This window comes from Ranitomeya variabilis, chromosome 4, assembly GCF_051348905.1.
Source record: "Ranitomeya variabilis isolate aRanVar5 chromosome 4, aRanVar5.hap1, whole genome shotgun sequence".
In the NCBI taxonomy this organism is placed as follows: domain Eukaryota; kingdom Metazoa; phylum Chordata; class Amphibia; order Anura; family Dendrobatidae; genus Ranitomeya; species Ranitomeya variabilis.
This window is the reverse complement of record NC_135235.1, coordinates 247703150-247725881: the sequence shown is the minus strand read 5'-3', so window position 1 is coordinate 247725881 and position 22732 is coordinate 247703150. Positions and strand designations below refer to the sequence as shown.

General features: G+C 46.0%; 1 protein-coding gene across 5 annotated transcripts in view; it reads right to left on the bottom strand.

The window, feature by feature from the left end:
• PRDM10 (PR/SET domain 10) overlaps positions 1-22732 on the bottom strand; it is a 119262-nt gene that overhangs the window by 72481 nt on the left and 24049 nt on the right. For all 5 annotated transcript variants that reach the window (XM_077249388.1, XM_077249385.1, XM_077249386.1 and 2 more), the window contains exons 2-3: positions 827-1012; positions 369-533 (exon numbers count right to left, since the gene is read on the bottom strand). In XM_077249388.1, coding sequence (XP_077105503.1) covers positions 369-533; positions 827-895 — 234 coding nt within the window. In that variant the 5' untranslated portion in view covers positions 896-1012. The remainder of the gene's footprint in view (positions 1-368; positions 534-826; positions 1013-22732) is intronic.

Below are 22732 nucleotides of genomic sequence, written 5' to 3'. Positions count from 1 at the left end.
ATCCGATCCCCAGATCTCAGTGATCGTACATCGTTTCATCCGATCTCATAGTTTTTCACAATTAGCAACGGATCATTTTTTTTCAAAATTAGACGGATTGTGCCCAACGGGTAAAAACCGATGTGTGAAATAGGCCGTAATGTAAGGTCTCATTACATTAATGTGGCAGATTCCTGAACAGCGGCTTCCCTCCTAACCAGAGAGGCCCAATATAACGTCTGGCAGGATGACGTCTACACAATGGACGCCTCCTGGAGCTCATGTACAGAAACGGTGTTTTCCATGATTCAGCTTGATAAAACAAGGAGCCCATCGAGCTCGGCCAGGGTGGTAGCGCTTGGCCCATTTTTTATGGTTACACCACATACCTGTGACCCATCCACGGGATGAATATACACCAGGGTGTGTTCTGAGGCATCCACTGAAGTGAATGAGGATCCGTCGGCTGTGTAGACCACCTGCTGCGGGGGTCGGTCCTGGTCATCACTATACACAATCTGCGCCACAGCTCCCCCGTCTGGAACAAAGTGCACCTGCAGGCAGAAAATGAAGGAGCGGGACACTGCAGTGTAAGGTAATGGTTAAAAAGGATTTCAGTGAACAACTACGAGCAAATATGGAGGCTGAGGAAAGGGAAACAGCTGTAATATACAAGAACTAAGTTATTAGGGGGCTTTCTTTACCGTTATTCTAGGACTCAACTCCCGCACGAGGGGCTAGGTCTGTGACTATCCCATGTTAGTAGGTGTTTCTGCTCCAAGTATTTGGGATTATTTGTTCCACCAGTCTCAGAGAATAATCAGGTGGGAAGGAGGCTGAGGGTTACCTGGGCTGTGTTGGAGGTCTGGTCCTCTGCGGGGGGCCACATGTGAGGACTTTCTTGCTTGGAATCCATTGTGAATGAGAAGCTCCAAGTCAGCAACTACTCCACAGTGCCGGATGTGAATATGGAGATCTCATCTGTCCACAGCGTCTCCTCGGGGACATGGTATAGTCAATCCGGGCAACATGGCTGCAAGAGAACAAGAGTCAGCGCCAGCTGCAGGCATTCAGCATCTATTGACACAACTTCACCTCCAGGTCACAGCGGCGCCCGTGCCTCTCAGGTCGCAGGGGCGCCCGTGCCTCTCATGGTCGCAGCGGCTCCCCTGCCTCTCAGGTCGCAGCGGCGCCCCTGCCTCTCAGGTCGCAGCGGTGCCCGTGCCTTTCAGGTCGCAGAGGCGCCCGTGCCTTTCAGGTCACAGAGGCGCCCGTGCCTTTCAGGTGACAGCGGCACCCTTCCCTTTCAGGTCGCAGCGGCACCCTTCCCTTTTAGGTCGCAGCAGCAACCATCCCTTTCAGGTCGCAGCAGCGCCCGTGCCTTTCAGGTCGCAGAGGCGTCCGTGCCTTTCAGGTCGCAGTGCCGCCCGTGCCTTTCAGGTCGCAGCGGCGCCCGTGCCTTTCAGGTCGCAGCGGCGCCCGTGCCTTTCAGGTCGCAGCGGCGCCTGTTTCTTTCAGATGACAGCAATAAGTTCCAAAAGAATAACACGTCACTCCTTAAATAGTAATGGTGCACAGACCAGGGTTGCCAATCCCAATTCAAATAAATGTGAAAAAAAAAATGTGAAAAAATAAATAAATATATATATCAGATGACAGCGGCACCCTTCCCTTTCAGGTCGCAGCGGAACCCATCCCTTTCAGGTCGCCGCGGCACCCATCCCTTTCAGGTTGCAGCGGCGCCCGTCCCTTTCAGGTCGCCCGTCCCTTTCAGGTCGCAGCAGTGCCCGTGCCTTTCAGGGTAAATAGAAACAAACTGAGGGCACTACTAAGACGTAAATATACAGGATCACTGGCCACACAAAGGTGGAAATGGAGTGAAGAGAAAGAAATGTGTAGGAGGTAAGGATCACCATTAATAAACAAAAATGAAATTTATTGAAGTTCAAAATAACAAGCAAGACAAGAAATGCATTTAAAAACAGCAAAAAAGTCAGACAGGCGAAGGGCGAGTAACAACTGGGGGCCATGTAAGGACCACCAGACTCCTCCACCATGTGCACCGGGGTGTGCTGAAATATTGCGCACTATACAAACTCAGTCTATCAATACAGCTCATATATCCTGGACTTAACAATACAAGAGCATGATAAAATCCTTAGCCACTAACCCCTTCATGACCTTGGGATTTTTCGTTTTTCCGTGTTCGTTTTTCACTCCCCTCCTTCCCAGAGCCATAACTTTTTTATTTTTCCGTCAATTTGGCCATGTGAGGGCTTATTTTTTGCGGGACGAGTTGTACTTTTGAACGACATCATTGGTTTTACCATGTCGTGTACTAGAAAACGGGAAAAAAATTCCAAGTGCGGTGAAACTGCAAAAAAAGTGCAATCCCACACTTGTTTTTTGCTTGGCTTTTTTGCTAGGTTCACTAAATGCTAAAACTGACCTACGAGTTCATAGACACCTAACATGACTAGGTTATTTTTTACCTAAGTGGTGAAAAAAAATTCCAAACTTTGCTAAAAAAAAAAAAAATTGCGCCATTTTCCGATACTCGTAGAGTCTCCATTTTTCATGATCTGGGGTCGGTTGAGGGCTTATTTTTTGCGTGCCGAGCTGGCGTTTTTAATGATTCCTATTCTGTGCAGATCGCCCGTTATTGCATTTTAATGTAATGTCGCGGCGACCAAAAAAATGTAATTATGGCGTTTCGATTTCTTTTCTCGTTACGCCGTTTAGCGATCAGGTTAATGCTTTTTTTTTTTTATTGATAGATCGGGCGATTCTGAACGTGGCGATACCAAATATGTGTAGGTTTGATTTTTTTTTTATTGATTTATTTTGATTGGGGCGAAAGGGGGGTGATTTAAACTTTAATTTTTTTTTATTTTTTTTTTCACATTTTTTTTTTATTTTTTTTAACTTTTGCCATGCTTCAATAGCCTCCATGGGAGGCTAGAAGCAGGCACAGCACGATCGCCTCTGCTACATAGCAGCGATCTGCTGTTCGCTGCTATGCAGCAGAAAATCAGGTGTGCTGTGAGCGCCGACCACAGGGTGGCGCTCACAGCTACCGGCGATCAGTAACCATAGAGGTCTCAAGGACCTCTATGGTTACAATGGAGAAGCATCGCCGACCTCCGATCATGTGACGGGGTCGGCGATGCGCTCATATCTGGCCGCCCGGCCGGATGCGGTAGTTAAATGCCGCTGTCAGCGTTTAACAGCGGCATTTAACTAGTTAATAGCGGCGGGTGAATCGCGATTTCACCCGCCGCTATTGCGGGCAAATGTCAGCTGTTTTGAACAGCTGACATGTCCCGGCTTTGATGCGGGCTCACCGCGGAGCCCTGCATCAAAGCAGGGGAGCTGACCTCGGACGTACTATCCCATCCGAGGTCAGTAAGGGGTTAAGCCCCTCAAGCAAAAAGATAATTCCTGTAAGAAAATAGGGAGAGCAGAGGCAAATGTAGAGGTATCCTGGAGGTAAGGGACACAAAATCACAAATACAGTGCCTTGCGAAAGTATTCGGCCCCCTGGAACTTTTCAACCTTTTCCCACATATCATGCTTCAAACATAAAAGATACCAAATGTAAATTTTTGGGGAAGAATCAACAACAAGTGGAACACAATTGTGAAGTTGAACGAAATTTATTGGTTATTTTACATTTTTTTTGGAAATTCAAAAACTGAAAAGTGGGGTGTCACGGATCCCTTCTCCGTGGTGTCACTTATTCGTCACGTGCCCGCTCTCACACGTGACTTGGGGTTGTGCCTGCAAGGGTTAATCTATCTCCTCACTCAGTCCAGCATTCAACCTCTGTCCTGTAATGTAATGGGAGCATAAATCACACACCGACCCAGGCCACACACCCGCTCATACACGCTGCCACCACTCATCGAATACATGGGCGATGAGTCCCGAAACTAATAATACTAATAAAAATATGTCTATCACTCATAAGGCTCACACACCTTAGGCTATGGATTCTTTTAGAACATTCAAGGTTCAACTTGTTAAAGTTTTATACTTTAATAACAAAAGGTTCAATGCTTACAATAAGAAAAAGGTATAAAAATGATAATAAAAAGACATACAACTTATGCAAAACAGTATCAAAATAAACAGAAGAAACCAGAAATTATCTAACTGGTAGTTGCTTTCTGCTCCCTGAGGGTAGGACGAATGTAGATTGGATCACATCAGCTTCTCAGGCTGCCCCCATCATGTGAACACAATTCTCTGTCTGCAGCCTAAATTTATAACTTTGGTCTGGAGGTCAGGTTTCTAGACCGGCCCCTCAAGTTAATATCATAATTGCTGGCTTGTTGATTGGCCACAGCAGCTCTACTAATGAATATATATTATTTTCCTCTTGAGACACTTGTGACCAGGTTCCCAGGAATAGATCCCCTCAGGCCACAATTAGCATCTCCCCTCCAAGCGCTAGGAGGTGCCAAATGTTACCTTCATCTTCGCGCTAGGTAGACCTCCTGGTGAGATATGGGGACACAATGTCTACTAGTCCCAAGGAAGTACCTGTTAACACCTAGGTGCGACTTGCCTTCAGGAAATATGTTACATTATCACTAGTCACACATATAACCCTAGACATATGTCACTACACACATATAGATATATATATATATATATATACACACATATTTCACCACATGGGGCGTGCAATATTATTCGGCCCCTTTACTTTCAGTGCAGCAAATTCCCTCCAGAAGTTCATTGTGGATCTCTGAATGATCCAATGTTGTCCTAAATGCCTAATGATGATAAATATGATTCACCTGTGTGTAATCAAGTCTCTGTATAAAAGCACCTGCTCTGTGATAGTCTCAGGGTTTTGAAGCACAGAGAGCAGCATGAAGACCAAGGAACACAATAGGCAGGTCCGTGATACTGTTGTGGAGAAGTTTAAAGCTGGATTTGGATACAAAATGATTTCCAAAACTTTAAACATCCCAAGGAGCACTGTGCAAGCGATCATATTGAAATGGAAGGAGTATCATACCACTGCAAATCTACCAAGACCCGGCAGTCCCTCTAAACTTTCATCTCAAACAAGGAGAAGACTGATCAGAGATGCAGCCAAGAGGCCCATGATCACTGTGGATGAACTGCAGAGATCTACAGCTGAGGTGGGTGTTATGATCTGGTGACCTTGGAGCCGCATGGGACTTTCTCAGGAGTAGGTGGAACCTGTACTGACTGCAAACCTTAAACTGACACCGCAACTAGAAGTAGCCGTGGGGTGTACCTATCACATCCTAGACACCTCGACACAGCCGGAGGACTAAATACCCCTATAGATGGAAATGGGAATTCTATCTTGCCTCAGAGCAGAACCCCAAAGGATAGGCAGCCCCCCACAAATATTGACTGTGAGTATTAGAGGAAAGACACACGCAGGCAGAAATCAGGATTTAGCATAAGAGGCCACGCTAGCTTAATAGGAAAGGATAGGACAGAATACTAAGCGGTCAGTATTAAAACCCTAAAAATATCCACAGCAGATAATACAAAAATTCCACCATCTAACTAAAGACATGGAATGTATATCTGCTTCTCCTGAGAATCCAACTTGACTGAAAATATCCAAACACAGTCTAAGCTGGACAAGAAAAAACCATGAATAGCACTGAATTGTAAAGCACACAGCATGTGTGCTGTAGAAACAAAAACCAGACACTTATCTTTGCTGATTTGGCAGCAGGGCAGGAGGAACCAGACAGAGATGCAAAACCTCCAAGAACAATGGACAACTGGCAAGGGCTAATGAATCCTGCACACCTAAATATCCCAGTCAGAGCTGCAATCAGCAGGGACACCGGCCCAGGATTGCAACCCAGGGACAACTGCATTACTATCAACAACCACCGGAGGGAACCCAAGAGCAGAATTCACAACAGGTGGGACAGTCTGTCCATAGGACAACAATCAGTCGTACACTGCACAAATCTGGCCTTTATGGAAGAGTGGCAAGAAGAAAGCCATTTCTCGAAGATATCCATAAAAAGTGTTGTTTAAAGTTTGCAACAAGCAACTTGGGAGACACCAAACATGTGGAAGAAGGTGATCTGGTCAGATGAATCCAAAATCGAACTTTTTTGGCAACAATGCCAAACGATATGTTTGGCGTAAAGGCAACACAGCTCATCACCCTGAACACACCATCCCCACTGTCAAACGTGGTGGCAGCATCATGGTTTGGACCTGCTTTTCTTCCGCAGGGACAGGGAAGATGGTTAAAATTGATGGGAAGATGGATGGAGCCAAATACAGGAACATTCTTGAAGAAAACCTGTTGGGAGTCTGCAAAAAACCTGAGACTGGGACGGAGATTTGTCTTCCAACAAGACAATGATTCCAAACATAAAGCAAAATCTACAATGGAATGGTTCACAAATAAACGTATCCAGGTGATAGAATGGCCAAGTCAGAGTCCAGACCTCAATCCAACCAAGAATCTATGGAAAGAGCTGAAAACTGCTGTTCACAAACGGTCTCCATCAAACCTCACTGAGCTCGAGCTGTTTGCCAAGGAAGAACGGGCAAGAATTTCAGTCTCTCGATGTACAAAACTGATAGAGACATACTGCAAGCAACTTGTAATCACAGCAAAAGGTGGCGCAACAAAGTATTAAGTTAAAGGGGCTGAATAATATTGCACGCCCCACTTTTCAGTTTTGGAATGTCCACAAAAATTTTAAATAAGCAATTTATTTCATTCAACTTCACAATTGTGTTCCACTTGTTGTTGATTCTTCACCAAAAATTTACATTTGGTATTTTTATGTTTGAAGCATGATATGTGGGAAAAGGTTGAAAAATCCCAGGGGGCCGAATACTTTTGCAAGGCACTGTAGAAAGACACAAAAGAGAACAGGTGAGGAAAACTGTATAAGACCTGTTGTTGAAATATTTGGATAAAGGTCACCCGGTCACATCATGGCGTGTGGAGGTAAAGGAAACCCACACATATCGCCACACAGAGGGGCTTCTTTACGGGAAAGGGCTTTTTTTTTTTTTTTTCTTTAAATGTATTTCTTGTCTTGCTTGATATTTTGAACTTCAATAAATTAAATTTTCGTTTATTAATGGTGACCCTTGCCCGTCCCTTCCAGGTCACAGCAGCTCTCCTCACTTTCTGGTCACAGCGGCTCTCCTCACTTTCAGGCCACAGGGGCTCTCCTCACTTTCAGGCCACAGGGGCTCTCCTCACTTTCAGGCCACAGGGGCTCTCCTCACTTTCAGGCCACAGGGGCTCTCCTCACTTTCAGGCCACAGGGGCTCTCCTCACTTTCAGGCCACAGGGGCTCTCCTCACTTTCAGGCCACAGGGGCTCTCCTCACTTTCAGGCCACAGCGACTCTCCTCATTTTCAGGCCACAGTGGCTCTCCTCACTTTCTGGTCACTGCGGCTCTCCTCACTGCAGCCATCTGAGCAGCTTTATCATTCCGGAGTGTGGGAAAGTGGAGTGACTACCCCATAGGGAGGATGAGACACAATCATGGCTCCTGTGGGACATCCATGACCAGAAGAGCCATCTTGTGAGTGGACTGAGACGCTTTTCCAGACAGATAAGGAGTTAGCGCCTTTGGGCCTTATATCTATTGGTGATCTATCATTCACTTTTGTAGTGAGCAAAGCGCACCTGTCATTGGAGCGTCTAGCTGAGGACCACTGTTAGGCAAGCGGTTATTATAATCGTTCCCACACGACTCATCCCCTCCTACCTGAACCTTAAATCTAATCACCGTGATGCACCCACCCGCAGAATCGTGCAACTTCATTTCCATAATCTCACAGAACCAGCAGAACTTTTCTCCCGTTCCCCGGTTTAATGAGCCGCCGGGGAGCTTCCATCTGACAAGGGCTTTTGATTAGATCGAGAGAAGACTTGTTATTTCAGCTCTCGGCATCGGACACGGTTCAGGATGAAAAGGCCGATATTTGATGGAATATTTGCCATCTCCTTCCACAGGCGAGTCTCCTGTACGGAGCAGAGCGGCTCCATCTGCTGCGCCTAATCACTTGTTTGATGTGGATTGGTTCAGGACAGAAATGGCCGCGCTCGCACCATTTCACACAACACTTGGGCTGACGGCAGAGGAGATGCGAATGCTGCATATGGATCTCCTTGGAAGATACCCAGGAGGGGCTGCTGCACTGCTGAGCGGCCCTCACTCCTGTGGGAAGTAGTTCATCACTGCTCAGTGCCTCCATCCCTGTAACGGTGATATAGAGCCACATGATAAGTATCTTATATCCCGGGGGCTACTCACTGGCCGAACAATCTTCAGGAGAAGCACCAATGACATATCAGAATATAAACCTTCTATCCACACGGTCAATGAGAGGCCGGGGAGTACGAGCCCCATCATTACCCTGCAATCCATGGACTCGTTCTGACATCTACACTGATACATCGTTACAAGAGAGCGACACAATGTTTATTACGGTCCCGCTAAAGTAAGTGCTGAGAGCCACAATCTCCAGCTCAGAGAAGCTGAGCTCTGGTATTGAGAGGGTTAATACAGTGCTGGGCTATACTGCAGTGCACACTGTTTTTTGGTTGTGCAGTTATGGGGCATTGCTGCTGCAGACCCATCTCTGTCTCCCATGGTGAAACACATCAGGATGGAGCAGGGCAGGCGAAGAAGCAATGACCAGACAAGGGCCAAATCCTCCAGGAGCCTCACACGCAAAATCTGCTGCCTGCCGCTGCCCCACTATCCGGAGAGGAGGAAAACTGCTGCCCAGCAGCCCCACTATCCGGAGAGGAGGAATATGCTGCCCAGCAGCCCCACTATCCGGAGGAGGAAAACAGCTGCCCAGCAGCCCCACTATCCGGAGAGGAGGAAAACAGCTGCCCAGCAGCTGCCCGGCCGCCCCACTATCCGGAGAGGAGGAAAACTGCTGCCTGCAGCTGCCCGGCCGCCCCACTATCTGGAGAGGAGGAAAACTGCTGCCTGCAGCTGCCCGGCCACCCCACTATCCAGAGAGGAAAACAGCTGCCCAGCCGCCTCACTATCCGAAGAGGAGGAAAACTGCTGCCTGCAGCTGCCCGGCAGCCTCACTATCCGGAGAGGAGGAAAACTGCTGCCCAGCAACCCCACTATCTGGAGAGGAGGAAAACTGCTGCCTGCAGCTGCCCGGCCACCCCACTATCCGGAGAGGAGGAAAACAGCTGCCCAGCCGCCTCACTATCCGAAGAGGAGGAAAACTGCTGCCCAGCAACTCCACTATCCGGAGAGGAGGAAAACTGCTGCCTGCAGCTGCCCGGCCGCCCCACTATCCGGAGAGGAGGAAAACTGCTGCCCAGCAACCCCACTATCCGGAGAGGAGGAAAACTGCTGCCTGCAGCTGCCCGGCCGCCCCACTATCCGGAGAGGAGGAAAACAGCTGCCCAGCCGCCCCACTATCTGGAGAGGAGGAAAACAGCTGCCCAGCTGCCCCACTATCCAGAGAGGAGGAAAACAGCTGCCTGCAGCTGCCTAGCCGCCCCACTATCCAAAGAGGAAAACAGCTGCCCAGCTGCCCCAATATCCGGAAAGGAGGAAAACAGCTGCCTGCAGCTGCCTAGCCGCCCCACTATCCGAAGAGGAAAACAGCTGCCCAGCCGCCTCACTATCCGGAGAGGAGGAAAACAGCTGCCCAGCCGCCCCACTATCTGGAGAGGAGTAAAACTGCTGCCTGCAGCTACCCGGCCGCCCCACTCTCTGGAGAGGAGGAAAACAGCTGCCCAACCGCCCCACTATCTGGAGAGGAGTAAAACTGCTGCCTGCAGCTACCCGGCCGCCCCACTCTCTGGAGAGGAGGAAAACTGCTGCCTGCAGAGGCCCGGCCGCCCCACTATCCGGAGAGGAAAACTGCTGCCTGCAGCTGCCCGGCCGCCCCACTATCCGGAGAGGAGGAAAACAGCTGCCCGTCCGCCCCACTATCCGGAGAGGAAAATGGCTGCCTGCAGTTGCCCGTCCGCCCACCTATCAGGAGAGGAGGAAAACTGCTTGTAGTGAAATATGTATAGGTATGAATGTGTGTCTAGCAGAGCTAACATCTGTCCTGAGACTGCAGGTCTCACAGGGGTCACAGCATATGCTGTCCTGAGAAGGCAGTCTCCTGTCTCCAATCTCGGCAGGGGGCTTCACTGAGAACCAGGAAGGGGAAACGTTTCACACCTTCTGTCTCTTTTGAAGAAGCCTGACACGATCTATCTATGAGAAATGTTATACAAAGAGTTTCAGAGGAAATAATATATTCGTTGGTGGAGCGGCCATGACCCAGTCACAAACCAGCAATTATAATATTAACCCGAGAGGCTGGTCTAGAAATTTGACCTCCAGGTTGACTCTATAAATTAGGCCTGTACACAAAGAAAGATGTTCACATGTGGGGGCCTGGAAAGCTGATGTGATCCAGGCCATATTTCTACCTCCCCCAGGGACAGAGAAGCAGAATGCAAAGTTTGATATTTCTGTAAGTTTTCTCCATTTTATTTTGTAACTGTTTTTGCATATTTGTATGTCACTCTATATTCCAATATTTTGATACCCTTTTTTATTGTAAGCACTGTAACTTTTCTATTAAAGCTTAAAACTTTAATAAGTCTGAATCTTGTATTCTCTAAAGAATCCATAGCCTTAAAGTCTGTAATCCTGATGATTGCCAGACAGCAGTAGTAATATTTCCGGGACTCATCGCCCATGTATTCGGTGAGTAGTGGCAGCGTGTATGAGCGGATGTGTGGCCTGGGTCGGTGTGTGATTTATGCTCCCACTACAGCATAGGACAGAGGCTGAATGCTGGACTGGGAGAGGGGAGATAGATTAACCCTTGCAGGCACAACCACAAGTCACGTGCTGAGAAGCGGGTACCTGACACTGCTGCCTGCAGCTGCCCCACTATCCGGAGGGGTGTGATAGAAATATATATATCATGTAGATCTCACTTGCATGTATACTCCTCTATAATCAAATATATACCTATATGCTCACAGCTAATATATACATTATAATCAATGGTTTAAAATGGCTGACACGAACTGATATAACCCAGACAGATCATATGGGGTTTTCCACCCCAAAAAGCGGAATAGTGTCAGATGTATTAACTGCTGATCAAATGTCTCAACTCTGTCCTACATGCAGAGAGCTACATTTTACTTGCTTGGTCAGCAGTCATATGAGCATTAATCACAATATTCCATATATGTTTAGATAACCAATGACAGAGGAGCTAGACAATATGGTAATTAACTAACCACCCCTGACAACCCCTAACCACTCCTTTCTATGTGAAAATATAAAACTATGTATGTACAATAAAGTTTCAGTATTGATGGAATGTTGTTCTGACACAATGGTGTTGCAGTCTCATTCCTTTGAGCGCTCAAAATACTCAGTCTAATTGGGAGCGGCCGCAGCACACACAGAGGGATAAATTTATCCAACCCAAATATTTCCATAACATAATGGCGCCCCCAACAGCGAGGCACGGATGAAACGCACGGGATCCTTCTGACCGGAGATACGGAGGTTTTAACCATGGCCTTGGCACAGGGGATGGAGACTGCGCAGCTCCATAAGGTAAGAAAATGTTATCATCTTACCTGAAAGTCCCCTGTGCCCAGTCCGGGTCTATACCTCTTGCCGGTCAGGTGTGGTCACCAATTCCCAGGTAGCGTAAAAAGTCCGAAGCCGAATCCTAGCCCTGGGAGGTGTCTGCTGTGTGCCGTGTATGTGTTCTGTGTTTGAGTAAAATCCGGGAGAGGAAGGAAAAAGTGACTTTTGTTTTTGGTGACTGGGTAACAGACCGCAGGAGGTCAAATCGCTCGATAAGTTATTGCAGGATTCCCGTGCATAGGAAGGACAGGTAGTCCTGGGGCAGTCCCATGTTCCAGGCACGGGTAGTGATAACTTAGAGGGCTACTGCAGATTCCCGTAGTGCCGGCGATCCAGTTAGGACGACCGGACCAGGGTGGTAGATTTCCCGCTTGTTGTGCTTCTCAGGCACTCAGGCGGCCCGGGCGCAGGTGCGTCCAGTGCGATTGGCAGTAGTCTGTTCCCAGCGCAACCTGCACGTGTCACAGAATTAAAAAGGGTGATTCTCCCGGACGTCTCTATCTGTATCTGTTTCTGTTTGTGTCATGTACTATTGCCGCTTTAAGAAGCATTAAATAGAAAAAGAAAGTTTTGGGGTTTTTTTCCTCTCTCTTGAACTTCCTCTTTTTTCAGCTGCGAGCAGAGATGTATTGTAAATCACACTGTCACATCTGGTTTTTTTTTCCTGGCTGTTTTCTTTTGCAGTCTGGCTATGGTGTAGCATATATTTGTGAAGAAGTGAAATTTAAATTGTATCTATCATTTTTGATGTGACATACGTGTTTTCAGATACGTGATTTTAGTGACATTTGATATTATTGCAATAGCATACGGAATAAAAAGAGGAAGTGTGTCTCTGACTGTATTTGAGCGCAGATTCTAAAAGAAAAAAAGGAGAGGAGAAAAGTCGTTTTAATTTTTAATTTTTTTTACTCTCTTAACCCCTTAGTGACAGAGCCAATTTGGTACTTAATGACCGAGCCAATTTTTACAATTCTGACCACTGTCACTTTATGAGGTCATAACTCGGGAACGCTTCAACAGATCCTGCTGATTCTGAGACTGTTTTCTCGTGACATATTGTACTTCATGTTAGTGGTAACATTTCTTCGATATTACTTGCGTTTATTTATTAAAAAAATGGAAATATGGCGAAAATTTAGAAAATTTTGCAATTTTCAAAATTTGAATTTTTATTCCCTTACATCAGAGAGATATGTCACACAAAATGGTCAATAAATAACATTTCCCATATGTCTACTTTACATCAGCACAATTTTGGAAAAAAAAAATAAATATTAGGGAGTTATAAGGGTTAAAATTTGACCAGCAATTTCTTATTTTTACAGCAAAATTTACTAAACCATTTTTTTTAGGGACCACCTCACATTTGAAGTCAGTTTGAGGGGTCTATATGGCTGAAAATACCCAAAAGTGACACCATTCTAAAAACTGCACCCCTCAAGGTGCGCAAAACCACATTCAAGAAGTTTATTAACCCTTCAGGTGCTTCACGAGACCTAAAGCAATGTGGAAGGAAAAAATGAACATTTTACTTTTTTTCACAAACATTTTACTTCAGAACCAATTTTTTTTATTTTCATAAGTGTAAAAAAAGAAAATGAACCACATAATTTGTTGTGCAATTTGTCCGGAGAATGTCGATACGTCATATGTGGGGGGGGACCACTTTTTGGGTGCACAGCAGAGCTCCGAAGGGAAAGAGCGCCATTTGACTTTTTCAACACAGAATTCCCTGGAATTGAGATCGAACACCATGTCGCGTTTGGAGAGCCGCTGATGCGCCTAAACAGTGGAAACCCCCCAAAAGTGACCCCATTTTGGAAACTAGACCCCCTAAGGAACTTATCTAGGCATGTGGTCAACACTTTGAACCCCCAAGTGCTTCACACAAGTTTATAACGTAGAGCCGAAAAAATTAAAAATCATTTTTTTTTTCACAAGAATGATCTTTTCACCCCCAATTTTTTATTTTCCCAAGGGTAGTAAGAGAAATTGGTTCCCAAAAGTTGTTGTGCAATTTGTCCTGAGTATGTCGATACCCCGTATGTGGGGGTAAACCTCTGTTTGGGTGCACAGTAGAGCTCAGAAGGGAAGGAGCGCCATTTGGCTTTTTCAACATAGAATTCCCTGGAATTGAGATCGGACACCATGTCGCGTTTGGAGAGGCGCTGATGTGCCTAAACAGTGGAAACCCCCCACAAGTGACCCCATTTTGGAAACTAGACCACCTAAGGAACTTATCTAGGCATGTGGTCAACACTTTGAACCCCCAAGTGCTTCACACAAGTTTATAACGTAGAGCCGAAAAAATTAAAAATCATTTTTTTTTCACAAGAATGATCTTTTCACCCCCAATTTTTTATTTTCCCAAGGGTAGCAAGAGAAATTGGTTCCCAAAAGTTGTTGTGCAATTTGTCCTGAGTATGTCGATACCCCGTATGTGGGGGTAAACCTCTGTTTGGGTGCACAGTAGAGCTCAGAAGGGAAGGAGCGCCATTTGGCTTTTTCAACATAGAATTCCCTGGAATTGAGATCGGACACCATGTCGCGTTTGGAGAGGCGCTGATGTGCCTAAACAGTGGAAACCCCCCACAAGTGACCCCATTTTGGAAACTAGACCCCCTAAGGAACTTATCTAGTCATGTGGTCAACACTTTGAACCCCCAAGTGCTTCACACAAGTTTATAACGTAGAGCCGAAAAAATTAAAAATCATTTTTTTTTCACAAGAATGATCTTTTCACCCCCAATTTTTTATTTTCCCAAGGGTAGCAAGAGAAATTGGTTCCCAAAAGTTGTTGTGCAATTTGTTCTGAGTATGTCGATACCCCGTATGTGGGGGTAAACCTCTGTTTGGGCGCACTGCGGAGCTTGGAAGGGAAGGAGCGCTGTTTGACTTTTTAATCTCTTAATTGTGAGAGCGGACGCCATTTTGGGTTTGTAGATGTGCCTAACAGCAGAAACCCCCCACAACTGACCCTGTTTTGGAAACTACACCCCTCAAAGAATTTAATCAGGGGTATATTGAGCAATTTGAACCCACATGTACGACACAGAGTTTGATAACATTAGGTCAGCATACTGAAAAAATTCATTTTTTTCCACGAGAATCTTGTTTTAGACCTGAATGTCTCACTTTTTCAGAAATAACATCAAAAAGTGGACCCCACAATTCGTTACCCACTTTATTATGAGTGCAGCGATATCCCATATGTAGTCAAAAAGTTCTGTTTGGACAAATGGCAGGGCTTGGACAGAAAGGGGCACAATGTGACAAATTTGGCTTTATTTGAAATTGAAGATCCAGGACCCATTCAAAGCTTCTAGAGACATTGAGCAAAAAAGAAAATCCTTCCAGGAATTATTACTCACAGAGGGAAGCATGCTCCTAAAACACATTGGCTGACTATAAAATTGGTCTTGCTAACAAAACAGTTGTCCCGCATTTGCGTATATTGTAGCAGGAAGAATAAACTGTACTGGAATGAAGGGCAAAATGTGTAGGAAAATGCAGCCAACTATGTGGCAAATCGGAGTTTGTTCCAAAGATGAAAGAACACCATCAGGGCTAGAATGGCAGACTGTTGTGAATTTGGATTCTGGGCTCCCCCGGTGGCTACTGGTGGAATTGAACTGGTGTTTTCATCTTCTCTGTTCACCTGTTCCCATCAAGATGTGGGAGTCGCTATATAACCTTGCTGCTCTGTTAGTTGCTTGCCGGTCAACAATGTTATCAGAAGCCTCTCTGTGCTTGTTCCTGCTCCTAGACAACTACTAGATAAGTTGGACTCTTGTCCATGTTTGTTTTTGCATTTTTGTTCCAGTTCACAGCTGTAGTTTCGTTACTGTGTCTGGAAAGCTCTTGTGAACAGGAATTGCCACTCTGGTGTTATGAGTTAATGCCAGAGTTTTAAAGTAATTCCTGGATGGTGTTTTGATAGGGTTTTCAGCTGACCATGAAAGTGTCCTTTCTGTCTTCTGCTATGTAGTAAGTGGACCTCAAATTTGCTAAACCTATTTTCATACTACGTTTGTTATTTCATCTTAATTCACCGCCAATACATGTGGGGGGCCTCTGTCTCCTTTCAGGGTATTTCTCTAGAGGTGAGCTAGGACTAATATTTTCCTCTGCTAGCATTATTTAGTCCTCCGGCTGGTGCTGGGCATCTAGAATCAACGTAGGCATGCTACCCGGCCACTGCTAGTTGTGCGTTAGGTTTAGTTCATGGTCAGCTCAGTTCCCATCTTCCAAGAGCTAGTTCCTATATATGCTGATGCTATGTTCTCTTGCCATTGAGATCATGACAGTTTGACCGGCCTGCAAAGTGTTAATTGTTTGGGCTGAAGCAGGAGAAAAAGAAGTGTTTAAGGGAATTTTTTTTTTTTTTTTTTTTTTTTTCCCCTCAGAGTTTTGCTGCCTAGCCCTTAATTGCTGTCTAGCTGCTTCTTACCTCCTCTTAACCCTTGAATGGCTCTGTGTCCACCTGTTTGTAATGGATCTTCAGAGTGTAACTGCAGGTTTGAATAATCTCGCCACGAAGGTACAAAATTTGCAAGACTTTGTTTGTCATGCACCTGTATCTGAGCCGAGAATTCCTTGGCCGGAATTTTTCTCGGGGAATAGATCTGGGTTTCAGAATTTTCGAAATAATTGCAAATTATTTTTGTCCCTGAAATTTCGCTCTGCCGGAGACCCTGCACAGCAGGTCAGGATTGTGATTTCCTTGCTCCGGGGCGACCCTCAAGACTGGGCTTTTTCATTGACACCAGGGGATCCTGCGTTGCTCAATGTGGATGCGTTTTTTCTGGCCTTGGGGTTGCTTTATGACGAACCTCATTTGGAGCTTCAGGCAGAAAAAACTTTGATGTCCCTATCTCAGGGGCAAGATGAAGCGGAAATTTACTGTCAAAGATTCCGTAAATGGTCTGTGCTTACTCAGTGGAATGAGTGCGCCCTGGCGGCGACTTTCAGAGAGGGTCTCTCTGATGCCATTAAGGATGTTATGGTGGGGTTCCCTGTGCCTGCGGGTCTGAATGAGTCCATGACAATGGCTATTCAGATCGATAGGCGTTTGCGGGAGCGCAAACCAGTGCACCATCTGGCGGTGTCCACTGAGAAGTCGCCAGAGAGTATGCAGTGTGATAGAATTCTGTCCCGAAGCGAGCGGCAGAATTTTAGACGGAAAAATGGGTTGTGTTTCTATTGTGGTGATTCTACTCATGTTATATCAGCATGCTCTAAGCGCACTAAAAAGCTTGATAAATCTGTTTCCATTTGCACCTTACCGTCTAAGTTTATTCTATCTGTGACCTTGATTTGCTCTTTGTCATCTATTACCACGGACGCCTATGTCGACTCTGGCGCCGCTTTGAGTCTTATGGATTGGTCCTTTGCCAAACGCTGTGGGTATGATTTAGAGCCTTTGGAGACTCTTATTCCTCTGAAGGGGATTGACTCCACCCCATTGGCTAATAATAAACCACAATACTGGACACAAGTAACTATGCGTATTAATCCGGATCACCAGGAGATTATTCGCTTTCTGGTGCTGTATAATCTACATGATGATTTGGTGCTAGGATTGCCTTGGCTGCAATCTCACAACCCAGTCCTCGACTGGAGAGCTATGTCTGTGTTGAGCTGGGGATGTAAGGGGGCTCATGGGGATGTACCTGTGGTTTCCATTTCATCATCTATTCCCTCTGAAATTCCTGAGTTCCTGTCTGACTATCGTGACGTCTTTGAAGAATCCAAGCTTGGTTCATTACCTCCGCACCGAGAGTGCGATTGTGCCATAGATTTAATCCCGGGTAGTAAATACCCAAAGGGTCGTTTATTTAATCTGTCTGTGCCTGAACATGCTGCTATGCGAGAATATATAAAGGAGTCCTTGGAAAAGGGACATATTCGTCCATCGTCATCTCCCTTAGGAGCCGGTTTTTTCTTTGTGTCAAAAAAAGACGGCTCTTTGAGACCATGTATCGATTATCGGCTTTTGAATAAAATCACTGTAAAATATCAATACCCATTGCCGTTGCTGACTGATTTGTTTGCTCGCATAAAGGGGGCCAAGTGGTTCTCTAAGATTGACCTTCGTGGGGCGTATAATTTGGTGCGAATCAGGCAGGGGGATGAGTGGAAAACCGCATTTAATACGCCCGAGGGCCACTTTGAGTATTTAGTGATGCCTTTTGGTCTTTCAAATGCTCCGTCAGTTTTCCAGTCCTTTATGCATGATATTTTTCGCGATTATTTGGATAAATTTATGATTGTGTATCTGGATGATATTCTGATTTTTTCGGATGACTGGGACTCTCATGTCCAGCAAGTCAGGAGGGTTTTCCAGGTTTTGCGGTCTAATTCTTTGTGTGTGAAGGGTTCTAAGTGTGTTTTTGGGGTACAGAGGATTTCCTTTTTGGGATATATTTTTTCTCCCTCTTCCATTGAAATGGATCCTGTCAAGGTTCAAGCTATTTGTGATTGGACGCAGCCCTCTTCTCTTAAGAGTCTTCAGAAATTTTTGGGCTTTGCTAACTTTTATCGTCGATTTATTGCTGGTTTTTCGGATATTGCTAAGCCATTGACCGATTTGACTAAGAAGGGTGCTGATGTTGCTGATTGGTCCCCTGACGCTGTGGAGGCCTTTCGGGAGCTTAAGCGCCGTTTTTCCTCTGCCCCTGTGTTGCGTCAGCCTGATGTTGCTCTACCTTTTCAGGTTGAGGTCGACGCTTCTGAGATCGGAGCTGGGGCAGTGTTGTCGCAGAAAAGTTCTGACTGCTCCGTGATGAGGCCTTGTGCCTTCTTTTCCCGTAAATTTTCGCCCGCTGAGCGGAATTATGATGTTGGGAATCGGGAGCTTTTGGCCATGAAGTGGGCTTTTGAGGAGTGGCGCCATTGGCTTGAGGGGGCCAGACATCAGGTGGTGGTATTGACTGACCACAAAAACTTGATTTATCTTGAGACCGCCAGGCGCCTGAATCCTAGACAGGCGCGCTGGTCATTATTTTTCTCTCGGTTTAATTTTGTGGTGTCATACCTACCGGGTTCTAAGAATGTTAAGGCGGATGCCCTTTCTAGGAGTTTTGAGCCTGACTCGCCTGGTAACTCTGAGCCCACAGGTATCCTTAAGGATGGAGTGGTATTGTCAGCCGTTTCTCCAGACCTGCGGCGGGCCTTGCAGGAGTTTCAGGCGGATAGACCGGATCGTTGCCCACCTGATAAACTGTTTGTTCCTGATGATTGGACCAGTAGAGTCATCTCTGAGGTTCATTCTTCTGCGTTGGCAGGTCATTCTGGCATTTTTGGTACCAGGGATTTGGTGGCAAGGTCCTTCTGGTGGCCTTCCCTGTCACGAGATGTGCGAGGCTTTGTGCAGTCTTGTGACGTTTGTGCTCGGGCCAAGCCTTGTTGCTCTCGGGCTAGTGGATTATTGTTGCCTTTGCCCATTCCTAAGAGGCCTTGGACGCACATCTCGATGGATTTTATTTCAGATCTGCCTGTTTCTCAGAAGATGTCTGTCATCTGGGTGGTGTGTGACCGTTTCTCTAAGATGGTCCATTTGGTTCCTCTGCCCAAGTTGCCTTCTTCTTCCGAGTTGGTTCCTCTGTTTTTTCAAAATGTTGTTCGTTTGCATGGTATTCCTGAGAATATCATTTCTGACAGAGGGACCCAATTCGTGTCTAGATTTTGGCGGGCATTCTGTGCTAGGATGGGCATAGATTTATCTTTTTCGTCCGCTTTCCATCCTCAGACGAATGGCCAGACCGAGCGGACTAATCAGACCCTGGAGACATATCTGAGGTGTTTTGTGTCTGCTGACCAGGATGATTGGGTTGCTTTTTTGCCATTGGCAGAGTTCGCTCTCAATAATCGGGCCAGCTCTGCCACTTTGGTGTCCCCGTTTTTCTGTAATTCGGGGTTTCATCCTCGATTTTCCTCTGGTCAGGTGGAATCTTCGGATTGTCCTGGAGTGGATGCTGTGGTGGAGAGATTGCATCAGATCTGGGGGCAGGTGGTGGACAATTTGAGGTTGTCCCAGGAGAAGACTCAGCTTTTTGCCAACCGCCACCGTCGTGTTGGTCCTCGGCTTTGTGTTGGGGATTTGGTGTGGTTGTCTTCTCGTTTTGTCCCTATGAGGGTCTCTTCTCCTAAGTTTAAGCCTCGGTTCATCGGCCCGTATAAGATATTGGAGATTCTTAACCCTGTTTCCTTCCGTTTGGACCTCCCTGCATCCTTCTCTATTCATAACGTTTTTCATCGGTCATTATTGCGCAGGTATGAGGTACCGGTTGTGCCTTCCGTTGAGCCTCCTGCTCCGGTGTTGGTTGAGGGTGAGTTGGAGTACGTTGTGGAGAAAATCTTAGACTCTCGTGTTTCCAGACGGAGACTCCAGTATCTGGTCAAGTGGAAGGGATACGGCCAGGAGGATAATTCTTGGGTGAATGCATCTGATGTTCATGCCTCTGATCTGGTTCGTGCCTTTCATAGGGCCCATCCTGATCGCCCTGGTGGTTCTGGTGAGGGTTCGGTGCCCCCTCCTTGAGGGGGGGGTACTGTTGTGAATTTGGATTCTGGGCTCCCCCGGTGGCTACTGGTGGAATTGAACTGGTGTTTTCATCTTCTCTGTTCACCTGTTCCCATCAAGATGTGGGAGTCGCTATATAACCTTGCTGCTCTGTTAGTTGCTTGCCGGTCAACAATGTTATCAGAAGCCTCTCTGTGCTTGTTCCTGCTCCTAGACAACTACTAGATAAGTTGGACTCTTGTCCATGTTTGTTTTTGCATTTTTGTTCCAGTTCACAGCTGTAGTTTCGTTACTGTGTCTGGAAAGCTCTTGTGAACAGGAATTGCCACTCTGGTGTTATGAGTTAATGCCAGAGTTTTAAAGTAATTCCTGGATGGTGTTTTGATAGGGTTTTCAGCTGACCATGAAAGTGTCCTTTCTGTCTTCTGCTATGTAGTAAGTGGACCTCAAATTTGCTAAACCTATTTTCATACTACGTTTGTTATTTCATCTTAATTCACCGCCAATACATGTGGGGGGCCTCTGTCTCCTTTCGGGGTATTTCTCTAGAGGTGAGCTAGGATTAATATTTTCCTCTGCTAGCATTATTTAGTCCTCCGGCTGGTGCTGGGCATCTAGAATCAACGTAGGCATGCTACCCGGCCACTGCTAGTTGTGCGTTAGGTTTAGTTCATGGTCAGCTCAGTTCCCATCTTCCAAGAGCTAGTTCCTATATATGCTGATGCTATGTTCTCTTGCCATTGAGATCATGACAGCAGACACTTTCAGAGACTGGTCGTACAACGTCCTTTTAGCTCCAGCAATCCCTATATGGGGACAAATGTGCCAATAGACGTGGTACACCATAGCAAGCTCCCACCCGCCAAGGTCAGAACCGCTATATGCACAAAACAACCAGTTCTCTATAGAAAGTATTGTCTGGTACCAGAGGTTCGGCAAGAACCATAAAGTAAAGCCCATAGTGTATAAGTACGGAACTTCCTAATTTTTTTAGAAATCCTACAATAAAATGATCATGCCCGTATCATCAACATAAATATAAGTAATATAAATGGAAGCCAAAGTTTTGTGTAGCAAGACAGTCATAAAAAATGGTCAAAAATAGATAAATGGTCAAAAATGTTTGTGAGTAATCAAGTCCTAGAATTCATTTTCAGATGATCTCACTTTTCAAGATCATTTCTGGGGTCCACATTCTAACGCTTATTGACATGGGTACGTGGACCTGAATTTGTTGGAATAGTAGTTTGGCATGGGATTGATCAAGTTCTAGAATTGTCAGATGACCTGACTTTGCAAGAACATTTGTGGGGTCCACACTCTAGAGCGTACAGATGTGGGTACGTGGATGAGAATTTGTTGGGATAGTAGTTTGGTATGGGATTGATCAAGTTCTAGAATTTTCAGATGACCTGACTTTGCAAGAACATTTGTGGGGTCCACACTCTAGAGCGTACAGACGTGGGTACGTGGATGAGAATTTGTTGGGATAGTAGTTGGTATGGGATTGATCAAGTTCTGGAATTAATTATGAAATGGGGTAAAATGGGATCTACTAATTAAAACAATATTTATCAATTGTTCCAAATTGTACTACTTGGGCCACTAAGCAAAAAATAAAAATTATTGAAAAAAAAAAACAAACTAATAATTGTAGGTGCTGTGGTAGGTCTCAAAACAGGGGGAGATACAAAGGCCTGGTTGGGATGGGCATGTGGGGCAATAGAATCGGGAATCACTCCGTCTGCCATGCTTTCTGCAAACTCTGCACCTTTTTTGAGGATACCTTTGGGTGGGAGTGACAGGGACAGGGTGAGGAAAATGGCGTTCTGAAAGTCTCCGGGAATCCTCAGAGTCGAAGGCTTCCCCCGGTGCCATGGACTCAAATATGAGGCTCTCTACAACTTTTTCCTGAAAGTGCAGGAACGTAAGTGGTCCTTGTGATTTTTTATATAGGACAAAACTGTTATATGTGGCAGTTTGGATTAGATAGATTGCCACCTTTTTATACCATGCCCTGGTCTTCCTCTTGACCAGGTATGGTTGCAGAACCTGGTCTGACAAGTCTACGCCACCCATGTTTGTTGTAGTCTGTGACGCAGACAGGTTTTTCTTTGTCCCCGGTGGCACCCCTCTCTCTGACCGTCACAGTGGTGTCCGTATGCAGTGTGGAAAGCATGTAGACGTCCTTCCTGTCTTTCCACTTCACTGCAAGAAGTTGGTCGCTTGCAAGTGAGAATGACACCCCCCTCTCCAAGCGTCTGGACACCAACTGTGACGGAAGCCCCACTCTATTTTTCCTCACTGTCCCAAAGGCCCCTGTATTTGCAGCATGGAGGGATTTGTATAGGGGGATGCTCGTGTAATAGTTGTCCGTATACACGTGGTACCCTTGATTGAGAAAGGGCGTCATTAGCTCCCAGACAATTTTGCCTGGGATACCAATTGTCTGGGGGCAGTTTGGGGGGTTTATTTGGCGGTCCCTACCTTCATAAATTAAAAAGGTGGACGTGTACCCTGATGAGCTCTCGCATGCTTTGTATAATTTTACGCCATATTTGGCTCTCTTGGAGGGAATAAATTG